The 15,410-nt window shown below is 39.7% G+C and overlaps 1 protein-coding gene across 2 annotated transcripts in view; it reads right to left on the reverse strand.

Moving 5' to 3' along the window:
- Positions 1-15,410, reverse strand: part of HSD17B4 (hydroxysteroid 17-beta dehydrogenase 4) — a 134,279-nt gene that overhangs the window by 51,797 nt on the left and 67,072 nt on the right. For both annotated transcript variants that reach the window (XM_061422987.1, XM_061422988.1), the window contains exons 17-20: positions 13,533-13,598; positions 9,384-9,453; positions 7,374-7,480; positions 1,051-1,137 (exon numbers count right to left, since the gene is read on the reverse strand). In XM_061422987.1, coding sequence (XP_061278971.1) covers positions 1,051-1,137; positions 7,374-7,480; positions 9,384-9,453; positions 13,533-13,598 — 330 coding nt within the window. The remainder of the gene's footprint in view (positions 1-1,050; positions 1,138-7,373; positions 7,481-9,383; positions 9,454-13,532; positions 13,599-15,410) is intronic.

Raw genomic sequence — 15,410 nt, forward strand, 5'->3', positions numbered from 1 at the left:
TGTGAGGACCTAGGAACTGAGTGCTGAGCCAGGCAGACCAAGGTGTATATCCCAGCTCTACCACTTTCTATGTGACCATGAGCAAATTATTTAAAAGATCTGAACCTATATTTTTTCCAAATTAAAGGTAGAGTTGTTATGCATAGTAGAGATAATGGGATAGGCTGCTCACAGGTACTCAGTAACTATAAGCTGCTATTACTGTTCGTGGTGTTATTTAAATTGCTCAACACAAGACATTTATGTAGTACAAATGATCAGACCAAAAGGTATCAGCCTGGTCAACGATGTTAACAAAAATTATCTGTAAACAACTTACAAAAGGAGGACTGTATGTTCTTTTAGTATTTTACTGGAGCACTGCTAACAGCCTCACCACTAAAAGCACTTAACTCTATAGGGAGATATACTTTAATTTGTCTTGTTACTTACTATTGATTAAGCTCAGATTCTGTGACATAAGATGTTAATTTGTGGGTTTTTGTGTGATCAAGATGCATATGATTTCTGTCTTGTAGAAAATATAACCATAAAGGATATGGTTTTATTCTTCTATAGAACAATTAACTTGTTTTATCTCTTAACTCAGTAAAGTTATTTTAGAATGCCTTCCCCATTAGACTACATAAACCCTGTTGTTACTACTTCTCCTTTGAACCAGATTTATCATCTTTCTAACACCCTCATTAAGGAATTAAAGTTTCATCACATTTTTATTTTATATCTGTCTATGAATCATGCCTTCAAGTTTCTGAAGATTATATTCTGACAACTTGAATGATGAGTTGAGCCAAAAAGATATGGTTGGTTGGATTTTCAGAAATGTTATGTTAACAGGCACCAATTTAGTTGAGAATAAAACAGAAAATAAAAAACAAGGTACAGAGTCATCTTATTTTCAATTGAAAATTACCACTGATTTTTTTTAATTCCTAAGTTTTACTTCATATCCATAGTTATTAACCAAAAGAATGCTAGGATAGAACATAATTACAGGATATGGAAAAGCAGGTTAATGAAACAATGTACCTCTAACCACCTCACTCATACCTTGGTTTGGAAATGGATTCTATTTCCTTCCTTCCACATCTCAGTCTGCAGAGTCTGTCCCGGGTATACTGGTTTTGCAAAACGAACCTTTAAAAGAAAATGTGTTTAAGGGTTAAAAATGTTTTAATATAAAGTTTTTCCATTTGGGGAGGGGGGTAGTTTCGGATGGAGGTTGGAGAGCATAAAAGGAAGAAATAGGTTTGACTATACTTAAATTCACAAAAACAGTAATATGATAAAATTAGAAAAGAAAGATTATAGTTAGTATAAGTTAATTGTCTAAGTATAGAATCAATAAACAGTTCACTCTTGACAAATCAAGACATAGAAGAATAACCATATTAAGCAAAGTTATACAGGCAACCATTAGTACAACTAAAAAGAAGCAATTAAAAGTGGTACGAATTAAGTCTGGGGAATAAGATCTGGGGTTGGCATATAGGAAAGAATAATTCTACTTTTTATTTCATAATTTTCTGTATGATTTTATTTGTTCTGTGTACATATTATTGGACAATAATAAAAACTTTATAATCATCACTATAAAATAGTTTTAATAATGAGAATAATCAGTGTTATCAAAGACAAAACATCAGAAAATAAATTTCCACTGCTGCATGGAGCACAAACTGATAAAGCTTTTTGGAGTTATTTGACACTGTCTTAATGATTTTTTTTTAAGTGTATGTCTTGATTTATGCAAAGATACTGTGCAGAGACAGTTTTCTTTGTAATTTATAATGGATGAAAACTTGAAGCTAATATACTGATATAATTATAGTTTATGTTTATTAACGTTCAAATGCAGCCAGTTAACATTTTTAATTAATTAAGGTAAATTATAAAATATTAAACAAAATAATAATAATTTTTTAAAGGTATACCACAAGTTTTTGTTAAGGCATATATATTGACATATGCATGCTCCTAACTACTTGATCTCCTCTCGGCCGTCCCCCCTGACCTGGGAAGCAGGGGAGCTTCTCTCGGCCGTTTCTGCGCTGTCGCAGTCTGGTACTCTCGGTCGCTGCCCCTGACCTCAGATGTGGGGTAACTCCTCTTGGCTGCTGCCCTTCGGGCGTGGGGTCCTCTAGGCTTCTGCCCCTGACCTCCGACATGGGGTGGCTCCTCTTGGCCACGCTTAGCGCGTGGGTTGCAGCCGCCTGATCTTATTCACCTGCGTCTGAGGTCAGGGGCGGAGGGCGGGAGGAGCTACCGGACACCACCATGCCCGAGGCCAGGGGCCGCGGCCGGGAGGAGTAACCCCACGTCCAAGGAGCCGTGGCTGCGCAGGCGCGGGAAGGCCTAGAGGAGCTATCCCACGTTGAAGGTCAGGAAGGGCGGCGGTGAGGAGATATCCCTCGTCCATGATAAGGAGCAATGGCTGCGCTTTGCTGGAGCAGCCGTGAAGAGATACCCCACACCCAAGGTAAGAGAAACCCAAGTAAGATGGTAGGTGTTGCAAGAGGGCATCAGAGGGCAAACACACTGAAACCATACTCACAGAAAACTAGTCAATCTAATCACACTAGGACCACAGCCTTGTCTGACTCAATGAAACTAAGCCATGCCCATGGGGCAACCCAAGATGGACGGGTCATGCTGGAGTGGTCTGACAGAATGTGGTCCACTGGAGAAGCGAATGGCAAACCACTTTAGTGTTCTTGTCTTAAGAACCCCATGAACAGTATGAAAAGGCAAAATGATAGGATACTGAAAGAGAAACTCCCCAAGTCAGTAGGTGCCCAATATGCTACTGGAGATCACTGGAGAAATAACTACAGAAAGAATGAAGGGATGGAGCCAAAGAAAAAAGAATACCCAGCTGTGGATGTGACTGGTGATAGAAGCAAGGTCCGATGCTGTAAAGAGCAATATTGCATAGGAACATGGAATGTCAGGTCCATGAATCAAGGCAAATTGGAAGTGGTCAAACAAGAGATGGCAAGAGTGAATGTCGACATTCTAGGAATCAGTGAACTGAAATGGACTGGAATGGGTGAATTTAACTCAGATGACCATTATATCTACTACTGTGGGCAGGAATCCCTCAGAAGAAATGGAGTAGCCATCATGGTCAACATGCAGTACTTGGATGCAATCTCAGAAACGACAGAATGATCTCTGTTTGTTTCCAAGGCAAACCATACAATATCACAGTAATCCAAGTCTATGCCCCAACCAGTAACGCTGAAGAAGCTGAAGTTGAACGGTTCTATGAAGACCTACAAGACCTTTTAGAACTAACACCAAAAAATGATGTCCTTTTCATTATAGGGGACTGGAATGCAAAAGTAGGAAGTCAAGAAACACCTGGAGTAACAGGCAAATTTGGCCTTGGAATACGGAATGAAGCAGGGCAAAGACTAATAGAGTTTTGCCAAGAAAATGCACTGGTCGTAACAAACACCCTCTTCCAACAACTCAAGAGAAGACTCTATACATGGACATAACCAGATGGTCAACACCGAAATCAGATTGACTATATTCTTTGCAGCCAAAGATGGAGAAGCTCTATACAGTCAGCAAAAACAAGACCAGGAGCTCACTGTGGCTCAGACCATGAACTCCTTATTGCCAAATTCAGACTTAAATTGAAGAAAGTAGGGAAAACCACTAGACAATTCAGGTATGACCTAAATCAAATCCCTTATGATTCTACAGTGGAAGTGAGAAATAGATTTAAGGGCCCAGATATGATAGATAGAGTGCCTGATGAACTATGGAATGAGGTTCGTAACATTGCACAGGAGACAGGGATCAAGACCATCCCCATGGAAAAGAAATGCAAAAAAGCAAAATGGCTGTCTGAGGAGGCCTTACAAATAGCTGTGAAAAGAAGAGAAGCGAAAAGCAAAGGCGAAAAGGAAAGATATAAGCATCTGAATGCAGAGTTCCAAAGAATAGCAAGAAGAGATAAGAAAGCCTTCTTCAGTGGTCAAAGAAAAGAAATAGAGGAAAACAACAGAATGGGAAAGACTAGAGATCTCTTCAGGAAAATCAGAGATACCAAAGGAACATTTCATGCAAAGATGGGCTCGATAAAGGACAGAAATGGTACAGACCTAACAGAAGCAGAAGATATTAAGAAGAGATGGCAAGAATACACAGAAGAACTTTACAAAAAAGATCTTCATGACCCAGATAATCACGATGGTGTGATCACTCACCTACAGCCAGACATCCTGGAAGGTGAAGTCAAGTGGGCCTTGGAAAGCATCACTACGAACAAAGCCAGTGGAGGTGATGGAATTCCAGTTGAGCTATTCCAAATCCTGAAAGATGATGCTATGAAAGTGCTGCACTCAATATGCCAGCAAATCTGGAAAACTCAGCAGTGGCCACAGGACTGGAAAAGGTCAGTTTTCATTCCAATCCCAAAGAAAGGCAATGCCAAAAAATGCTCAAACTACCGCACAATTGCACTTATCTCACACGCTAGTAAAGTAATGCTCAAAATTCTCCAAGCCAGGCTTCAGCAATATGTGAACTGTGAACTTCCTGATGTTCAAGCTGATTTTAGAAAAGGCAGAGGAACCAGAGATCAAATTGCCAACATCCGCTGGTCATCGAAAAAGCAAGAAAGTTCCAGAAAAACATCTACTTCTGCTTTATCGACTATGCCAAAGCCTTTGACTGTGTGGATCACAATAAACTGTGGAAAATTCTGAAAGAGATGGGAATACCAGACCACCTGATCTGCCTCTTGATAATGTGTATGTAGGTCAGGAAGCAACAGTTAGAACTGGACATGGAACAACAGACTGGTTCCAAATAGGAAAAGGAGTATGTCAAAGCTGTATATTGTCACCCTGTTTATTGAACTTATATGCAGAGTACATCATGAGAAACGCTGGGCTGGAAGAAACACAAGCTGGAATCAAAATTGCCGGGAGAAATATCAGTAACCTCAGATATGCAGATGACACCACCCTTATGGCAGAAAGTGAAGAGGAACTCAAAAGCCTCTTGATGAAAGTGAAAGTGGAGAGTGAAAAAGTTGGCTTAAAGCTCAACATTCAGAAAACAAAGATCATGGCATCCGGTCCCATCACTTCTTGGGAAATAGATGGGGAAACAGTGGAGACAATGTCAGACTTCATTTTTCTGGGCTCCAAAATCACTGCAGATGGTGACTGCAGCCATGAAATTAAAAGACCCTTACTCCTTGGAAGGAAAGTTATGACCAACCTAGATAGCATATTCAAAAGCAGAGACATTACTTTGCCAACAAAGGTTCGTCTAGTCAAGGCTATGGTTTTTCCTGTAGTCATGTATGGATGTGAGAGTTGGACTGTGAAGAAGGCTGAGTGCCGAAGAATTGATGCATTTGAAGCGTGGTGTTGGAGAAGACTCTTGAGAGTCCCTTGGACTGCAAGGAGATCCAACCAGTCCATTCTGAAGGAGATCGGCCCTGGGATTTCTTTGGAAAGAATGATGCTAAAGCTGAAACTCCAGTACTTTGGCCACCTCATGCAAAGAGCTGACTCATTGGAAAAGACTCTGATGCTGGGAGGGATTGGGGGCAAGAGGAGAAGGGGACGACAGAGGATGAGATGGCTGGATGGCATCACTGACTCGATGGATGTGAGTCTGAGTGAACTCTGGGAGTTGGTAATGGACAGGGAGGCCCGGCGTGGTGCAATTCATGGGTTGCAAAGAGTCGGACACGACTGAGCAACTGATCTGATCTGATCTGAACTACTTGATTATTTATAAAATAATAAATCTGCTAAAAATATAACCATATATAATATTCTTCATGATACATGTGTATTAGAGGTATTTATAGCTATGAAAAGAAAACTTTCTGAATACCAAGTCAATGAAATAATAAAAATAATAATTTCAGTACACTACCTACTTTAAATGAAGTTACTAAGACTCCTTCTTAGTTACATAAAATATATATTTATACATATTTTGTATATATACATATATAAATTTAATATAGACTAAGCATATTAATAACTTCAGATATGCAGATGACACCACCCTTATGGCAGAAAGTGAAGAGGAACTCAAAAGCCTCTTGATGAAAGTGAAAGTGGAGAGTGAAAAAGTTGGCTTAAAGCTCAGCATTCAGAAAATGAAGATCATCGCATCTGGTCCCATCACTTCATGGGAAATAGATGGGAAAACAGTGGAAACAATGTCAGACTTTATTTTTGTGGGCTCCAAAATCACTCCAGAAGGTGACTGCAGCCATGAAATTAAAAGACGCTTACTCCTTGGAAGAAAAGTTATGACCAACCTAGATAGCATATTCAAAAGCAGAGACATTACTTTGCCAACAAAAGTTCGTCTAGTTCAAGGCTATGGTTTTTCCTGTGGTCATGTATGGATGTGAGAGTTGGACTGTGAAGAAGGTTGAGAGCCAAAGAATTGATGCCTCTGAACTGTGGTGTTGGAGAAGACTCTGGAGAGTCTCTTGGACTGCAAGGAGACCCAACCAGTCCATTCTGAAGGAGATCAGCCCTGGGATTTCTTTGGAAGGAATGATGCTAAAGCTGAAACTCCAGTACTTTGGCCACCTCATGCGAAGAGTTGACTCATTGGAAAAGACTCTGATGCTGGGAGGGATTGGGGGCAGGAGGAGAAGGGGACGACAGAGGATGAGATGGCTGGATGGCATCACCGACTCGATGGACATGAGTTTGAAACTCCGGGAGTTGGTGATGGACAGGGAGGCCTGGCGTGCTGCGATTCATGGGGTCGCAAAGAGTCGGACATGACTGAGTACTGAACTGAACTGAACTGAAGCATATTAAAAAGCAGAGACATTACTCTGTCAACAAAGGTCCACCTAGTCAAGGCTATGGTTTTTCCAGTGGTCATGTATGGATGTGAGAGTTGGACTAGAAAGAAAGTTGAGTGCTGAAGAATTGATGCTTTTGAACTGCGGTGTTGAAGAAGACTCTTGAAAGTCCCTTGGAGTGCAAGGATATCCAACCACTCCATCCTAAAGGAGATCAGTCCTGAGTATTCATTGGAAGGACTGATGTTGAAGCTGAAACTCCAATACTTTGGCCACCTGATGCGAAGAGCTGACTGATTTGAAAAGACCCTGATGCTGGGAAAGATTGAGGGCAGGAGGAGAAGGGGACAACAGAGGATAAGATGGTTGGATGGCATCACCGACTCAGTGACATGGGTTTGGGTGGACTCCGGGAGTTGGTGATGGACAGGGAGGCCTGGCGTGCTATGGTTTCATGGGCTCGCAAAGAGTCGGACGTGACTGAGCGACTGAACTGAACTGAAGAGTCCTTCTCTTCTCTAACACTAAAAAGGAACAAATATTTAAATTAATAATTTACACATACCTTAATTGCCTTGAATCTCGATACGTCATTATCTGCAAACTGCTGTAAAACATGCCTGGCAGAAAATCCAAATGTACATAATCCATGTAATATAGGCTTATCGAAACCTAAAAATAAGAGAGATGATTTAGTTAGATAAAGACACATTTCATGTTTAAAAACCAACAACAGTTCATTCAGAACTTCAAAAATAATTTGTAAACTGCATTAACCTGAATCATACCATGTATTTTAAGAAACATGAAAAATATTTTATAAATAATACTTCCTGGGGGAAAAATTATGAACTAAACAAAGAAAGAAAAAAAAAAAAAACAAGAAAGGAGTGTCAGAGATCTGGGGACACAAAGAATTATTTTGTTAGGTTTGGGTGTAGCCATGAAATCATCCATGGTGATTTCAATATCCATGTATGTAGACGATCCTTCCTCAACCTTTCAGTTTTCTGCTCTCCCCTCCAATGACCTTGCCCTTCATGCTCTGTCCTCCAAGGACTTTGTCCTTCATGATAACTCAGATATTCATCCCCATGGTCCTAACACAGACGTTGCACTAGCAGGAGCTACCTTCCACCATAATCTGAATTTCAAGGACACCATTTTCTGAATACTACTTCCTACCTTTCCATATCCTTTGCATAAACATATTAGCAAAGGGCTATTTTTTAAATGTCACCAGTTAAACTGCCAGTCAGAAGTAGCAATGTCTTTATTATTTAGATAACTGAGCTAATATTTTCATTCAGTTCAGTTCAGTTCAGTTGCTCAGTCGTGTCTGACTCTTTGCAACCCCATGAATTGCAGCACGCCAGGCCTCCCTGTCCATCACCAACTCCTGGAGTTCACTCAGACTCACGTCCATTGAGTCAGTGATGCCATCCAGCCATCTCATCCTCTGTCGTCCCCTTCTCCTCCTGCCCCCAATCCCTCCCAGCATCAGAGTCTTTTCCAATGAGTCAACTCTTCGCATGAGGTGGCCAAAGTACTGGAGTTTCAGCTTTAGCATCATTCCTTCCAAAGAAATCCCAGGGCTGATCTCCTTCAGAATGGACTGGTTGGGTCTCCTTGCAGTCCAAGGGACTCGCAAGAGTCTTCTCCAACACCACGCTTCAAAAGCATCAATTCTTCGGCACTCACCTTTCTTCACAGTCCAACTCTCACATCCATACATGACCACAGGAAAAACCATAGCCTTGACTAGACGAACTTTTGTTGGCAAAGTAATGTCTCTGCTTTTGAATATGCTATCTAGGTTGGTCATAACTTTTCTTCCAAGGAGTAAGCGTCTTTTAATTTCATGGCTGCAGTCACCATCTGCAGTGATTTTGGAGCCCACAAAAATAAAGTCTGACACTGTTTCCACTGTTTCCCCATCTATTTCCCATGAAGTGATGGGACCAGATGCCATGATCTTCATTTTCTGAATGTTGAATTTTAAGCCAACTCTTTCACTCTCCTCTTTCACCTGCATCAAGGGGCTTTTTACCCCACATCCGAGGTCAGGGGCAAAACCCGGGAGGACCCCATGCCCGATGGGAGGTAGTCAAGAGGAGTTACCCCACGTCCGAGGTCAGGGGAGGTCAGGGGCAGCAGCCGAGTGGAGCTACCCCGTGTCCGAGGTTAGGGGCCTCGGCCCGGAGGACCTACCCCACACCCGAGGCCAGGGGCCGCAGCCGGGAGGAGCAACCCCACCTCCAAGGAGCGGTAGCTGAGCAGGCGCAGAAGGGCCTAGAGGAACTATTCCACGTTCAAGGTCAGAAGGGGCGGCGGTGAGGAGATACCCCTCGTCCAAGGTAAGGAGCAGCGGCTGCACTTTGCTGGAGCAGCCGTGAAGAGATACCCCAGGTCCAAGCTAAGAGAAACCCAAGTAAGACAGTAGGTGTTGCAAGAGGGCATTAGAGGGCAGACACACTGAAGCCATACTCACAGAAAACTAGTCAATCTAATCACACTAGGACCACAGCCTTGTCTAACTCAGTATTTTCATTGGTATATATTATTAGCAACTCACCTGCTAAGCTAGCAAAGTTAGGATCAATGTGTAAGGGATTCCAATCTCCACTGAGGCGGTACAAAGCAGCCTGTGGAGAGAGAATTATAAAAGTAACTAGCATATCAGTGCTTTCTTAGAATACATTAAAATAAAAACAGAAAATATGACTGGTTATTGCACGAGAAATGCATCGTAATATACCTAACTCTAGCTTTGATTAAAAAATAACTATTTCTAACAAAAAAAAAAAGGTTAAGCATAAATCAAATGCTTTTTGTAACACCTGCCACTGAAATCAGTTGGGAAGGGATGAAGACTGTGCAAAAATAGCAACGGGAACCAAGAACTACATCTGGGAATAACACTGGTTACCACTGCCTAAGGAGAAATTCACAAAAAGGAATCCATCGATCTACTCTCATTAAAACACAATGAAGACAAGGTGTAAATGTTTATAGCCTCTTCTAAGCAAGCAAAATTTATGCCAACTTTCTTGTGGCATAAATTGTGGGGTGTTTTAAATTGAAGCCTATAACCCAATGCTAGACACATAAACATCAAACACGTCTAATAAACTTTCAATCGACTGGGTGCACTAAATCCTGACATCAGCTCATCCTGCAAAAAAAAAAAAAACAAGAGACGAGTAGCCTGCCATTAAGATTACATTTCTGCTTAGTCCAGATCTTCACATCACTTCTGTACTTGGATAAGGCAGGGTTAGCAAAAAGAGATAACAATAGGGCTTCCCAGCTGGCTCAGTGGAAAAGAACCGCTGGCAACCCAGAAGATGAGGGTTCCATCCCTGGGTCAGGAGGATTCCCCTGGAGGAGGGCATGGCAACCCATTTCAGTATTCTTGCCTGGAGAATCCCATAGACTGAGGAGCCTGGAAGGCTACAGTCCACAGAGTAGCAAAGAGTCATAGATGACTGAAGCGACTGAGCAGACACACACAAAGATAACAGCAGGATCAAAAATTCTCTATACTTGTCAGCATTTAAATTGTGCACTGGTCAAATGAAAAAAAAGTACTTTTCAGTACTGAAGGAAAGACAATTCAAAAAAAGCTAAGAGTAAGTATTTTATTTTTTTTTTTTTTTTTTTTTTATTTTTTTTTTTCTTCCAATTTTATTTTATTTTTAAACTTTACATAATTGTATTAGTTTTGCCAAATATCAAAATGAATCCTCCGCAGGTATACATGCGCTCCCCATCCCGAAGAGTAAGTATTTTAATGTATCTGTGTATTAACTTTGAGTCTGCCTCAAGAACTCTTTCTTATCAATTGCTATGTTAAGCTTTCCAAGACTATTAAAATGTTTTATAAAGGCTAGCCATGTCAGCATACCTGATTTTCTTAGTGTTTTTTGTTATTTTTAATTATTGATCATTCTTTTTCAATAAATTTTATCTACAGAAAATAACATTTCCTACAATTCACAGGAAAATATTTACTTTTTAATATGCTTTACATCATTTTAAAAAACTCTTTCTCTTTCCCATCACTCCACACAATAGTTTTCTAAATTATTCACCTTTTCAATGAATCAGTGTTCTTTTCCTTTATGTGGCTTCTAAAATAATTAAATCAAATCAACAATTATCAAATAGATGTGATTTACAAGATTCTGTATAAGTTGTAGAGGGTTAAATGATAAATTTTAGAAACGATTTAAAAAAATAAAACATTAGGCAAATATATATCATCATGTTACATACAAATAGAAAAAATGACGAACTTCAAACCCCAAATCCAGAGCTGGATTTGAACCTCAGTCTGTCTGATGCCAAAACCAATAATCTATTCAGTGTCTGACACCTTCTCCTTTGGTAATTTAATAAAGAATTACATTTTAATGGATAGCATAACCAATATTCCAAAGATTAACTTTATTTGACAAAGATGATAGCTAAAATTCTAATTGTTAGAATAAGTAGTATAAGATACGTAACTGGGGAAACTAAAGATATTTGTTTTCTTTCTTCCCAAATACAAAGTCTGACATCTGTTACCTTCCTACTCTTTGGTCTTTCTAGGTTATTGGGGATGAATTTTCTCTTTATTAATTATGACTAACCATGAACCATACTTGTAATATCATACGAATTTGAAGATCGAGAAATTCTCCTAAAGAAATGAAAAACAAAATATTCCAGAAGTGACACTGGTAGAGCTAAAACCATGATTGCCAGTTCTCTTACTGACTGAAAAATGACTCATTTAATTTAAATACCTGGCAAACAGTTTATGCTATAGTGGCATAATCCATTCCATTCCCACTTCTCCTTAAAGGTCTGTTCATCCATAATCACCTCTGGCCACTCTCCAGTGTAAATTCTCTAATTCTTACTCCTTGTACATACATCAAGCTCTTATCTGCTATCATTATTAAGTTCTTATCCCCATTCAGGCCATACTGCAAGTTTTACATCTCTGATAAGAGAGAATATCTATGTACCAGTTTAGTTCAGAAGTCTCATTTTTCCTATTAAACTCTTTTGTGTATCATTCTCCAATAAGTAACACCTCTCTGAATGTCTACAGCACTTACTCTACAATTCAAAGCCTTGTCTTCAATCATTCATTGCTTGGAATAGATGCCCTAGTTATTAAGACATATACACATTAATTCTAAGTGTACTTTCAGTTCCTTGTCAACAGATCACACTTCTTGATTTGTGTCTCCTACAGTACAGATCTAATTTAAAATAGCTCATAAATCCCCTGAACTTTATGTAAAATTTTATGCAAAATGTTTTTAAACAAATTATATATTGTTTTTAATCACATTCTCAAATGACCATGTGATACAAATGGCCAGGAACCTCTGTGAAATGATGGGTGCCCATTATTCATACAAAAAATATGTGTTAACTTAAAAACTGTTCTTTGTCACACAGCAAAGTATTCAAGTTGGCTAAAAGCTAATGAAAAGTTCTATTCATCTGAAAAACCAGAAAAAGAAAATCTTTCTGCTTACTGTATAAAGAAACTCAAACCATGGAAACTATTCAGCTTTTCTTATCTACAGCAGATATATTTTATTATTTCAGAAACCCAAGAATAATGGAGCATTGCTGGACTTTGTGAACCATGAAACCACAAAGTCTTTTCTGTTCTTCAGTGCCACAATAAAATTCATTTCACTGTGAAGCTTTAATTATACATAAATATGAGTGTTTTCTTAAGAAATTGATAAGAAATAGGGATGGGAAGAACATTTAAAGGCAAAAACTAATCTGTGATAAAAAGTATTATTCTATCACCCAATTATATAGTGTTGAAAAAAACACAATTACTAATTATTACTTAATACAATACAATTACTTAATTCTTTCTAGCTCATGAAGTTATATTTCTATTTGTTAGTAAACATAAATCCTGCAGAAGTTCTCATATCAATATGTCAAAATTAGTATCAAAAAATAAGTGAATTTTATAAATAATCTGCTGTCACTACCTGTTTATTCACTGCATTACTTCAGAGCTTTATGTATTCTGTTCTATATCTGCATGATTAGTATCCTAGCCATCTTAAAGAAGAACCTTCATAACTCTCAAAAATAAAGTTGCTTTTTCATCTTCAAGGTCACCTTTTGTTTATTAAATAAATCTTTGCATGCTTACAGAATCTGTTAACTGACAGGGTATTTTATCTCCTTCATCAGAAAACATACTATTCATGCCAAACAGAACAGATTAAATCACCTGCTCCTTCTAAGATGCCTTATTGTACCTGTCCACTAAAGTTGGCAGAAACTAATCTGTCTCTACGCAGTGCAGCTCAGCTTTCTTTTCCAACAGAAGACAGGATAACTAAAATCTGCCCTTTATTTTATCCTGTTCTCTAAAGTTTTAACGAAAAGCTAGGCAATCTTTTTAAGGCAAGCAATCCACGCCAACAAAACATGATGCCTTCTCAACTGACTTGTAAAAACCACAAATATTTTCTTCTGATATCTAGTGGAGAAAAACAACCGTTAAGTAAAAATTCACACAGAACAAATTTCAACTACAGAAATATGCTGTTATTTCTATTATGTAGAATTCTTTTGAATTCTTAGGACTACTTTTGAATTCATAGGATTTACAGGGTATCAAGAGTTACACGTTAAAGTGCCAGGAGCCAGATGGCTTTACCACTTTTCAAAAACACCTTGTTACCTGATTAAGTGAGGTGGTATCTGTAAGTACAGCATCAGGAGGTCTATTGGGTATGGCTACAGCTGCCTGAAATAAAAAAATAAAAATAAAAAAAAAAAAAACACGACACGTTAAATAGTTAACAAAATAATTGCTAGTCTCTTTACCGAAATTGGTATTTGACAAACAAGCATGTTGCAATGGACAGTTGTTTCTCGGTTTCCAGGACACCAAAATTTGCAGATGTTCAAGTCTCTTATACAAAATGGGGCAGTATTTGCATATAACCTATGCACATCCTCCCATACACTTTAAATCATCTCAAGATTACTTGTAATACATACTACAATGTAAATACTGTGTAAATAGTCTGAGAACTTTCTAGAAATTTTTTTTCTGGCTATTTTTGGTTTTTGTTTTTTTTTTCTGGCCCCGACCTCGGCGGCCGGCCGCCCGCAGAGGCCCCCGGCCGAGTCCCAGTCTCCGTCGCGGCTGCACGGCGCGCAGTCCCGCCCCCGCTTAAAGCCGCTGCACCGGCCGCCCGAGGATTAGGCCCGGGCGCACCGCCCTCCAGTGGGTGCGGCCTGGGCGGGCGGCGGGAGCGGGGAGGGGCGTCACCTTTTCTGGCTATTTTTGATCCACGGTTGGTTTAATCTGCAGATGCAAAACCTGCGGATGTGGAACCCATGGATATGGAGGGCTGACTGTAATGAAATCTGTAAGCTGGATAAAAAGAATCTTTTTTAAATATATTCAGCACATAATGACCTTTAAAATTCTGTAACTGTGAGCTTCATCTACATTATGATTTCCCTGAAATGACTCTCTATAATGAAAGGAATTATATAACCAGGTCCATTCTCTAGGCAACAAACAGGGACTCTTCCCAATGCAAAAGAATACTTCTTTCCAGGGGAGGTCTTTGAGGTCAGTCTTTGAGGTTTGACCAACTCAGTGGACATGAATTTGAGCTCCAGGAGACAGTGGAGGACAGAGGAGCCTGGCATCCTGCAGTCCGTGGAACTGCCAAGAGTCAGACATGACTTAACAACTGAACAACAACAAAAATGATCCCATGACAACTCTTCTTAGCTGTCTCCTTGCACAGTTCTCTAGCAAACTTCTAGTTGGACTAGTTTACTTACTGCTTCCATGGAGCTACCAGACTCCTCTTGATTATCACTAAAGTAACTTTGTTTTTGAAACCATCCTTACTTTTGGTTCCAATTATTTGGTTCCAAAATGAGTCAGTTTCCTTGGGAAGAGCTTCGGAGCTATTATTAGAGCCTGCCTCGGCCTCCAGGCAAAACCTCTGCGCCACTGCAACAGAGAAGAGGGCAAGGACAGTGGCCCACTTCTCTCCAAGTGACATCCTCACTTTATAAGAAGGGGACTGAGCAGGAGTAGGAGCTTCTGGTCTTCTCAGCTTGCCTCTAGCAGCAGGGAACCCTCATCCTATGAGCAGGATGGGGCAAGAGTTATCAGAGCCCTAGTATTCTTAGCATGCCATCGTAGAACAAAACTCTCCACAGTACAAATGGGGGCTGGGTGGAGGAAGAGAACCCCATAACTTGCAGCCACTTTTACCTGTAATAGAGCTTCTGCTTCACAAGATAGGGAAGGTAGGAGTGGGGAATAAGAAAAATGAGTGGCCTGCTCTGCCTAGGAAGATAGCGTGGCCCTATTCTGAGAGCTGAGGGCAGAGGTGAAGGCCAGGTTAAACTGGAGTAAAATCCAAATTACAAAATATTTTTAGGAAAAATATTGTTTGGGGCAGATTTTGAGAACTCAACAGTAATTTGAATTGTTTTATACATAAGAAATATTCTAGACATTTAATGAGTGAAGATTTTCATTTACACCAGGATCTCTTGTACATGTTAGGTTTTTCTAAAGAGT

Source organism: Bos javanicus, chromosome 7, assembly GCF_032452875.1.
Source record: "Bos javanicus breed banteng chromosome 7, ARS-OSU_banteng_1.0, whole genome shotgun sequence".
Lineage (NCBI taxonomy): Eukaryota > Metazoa > Chordata > Mammalia > Artiodactyla > Bovidae > Bos > Bos javanicus.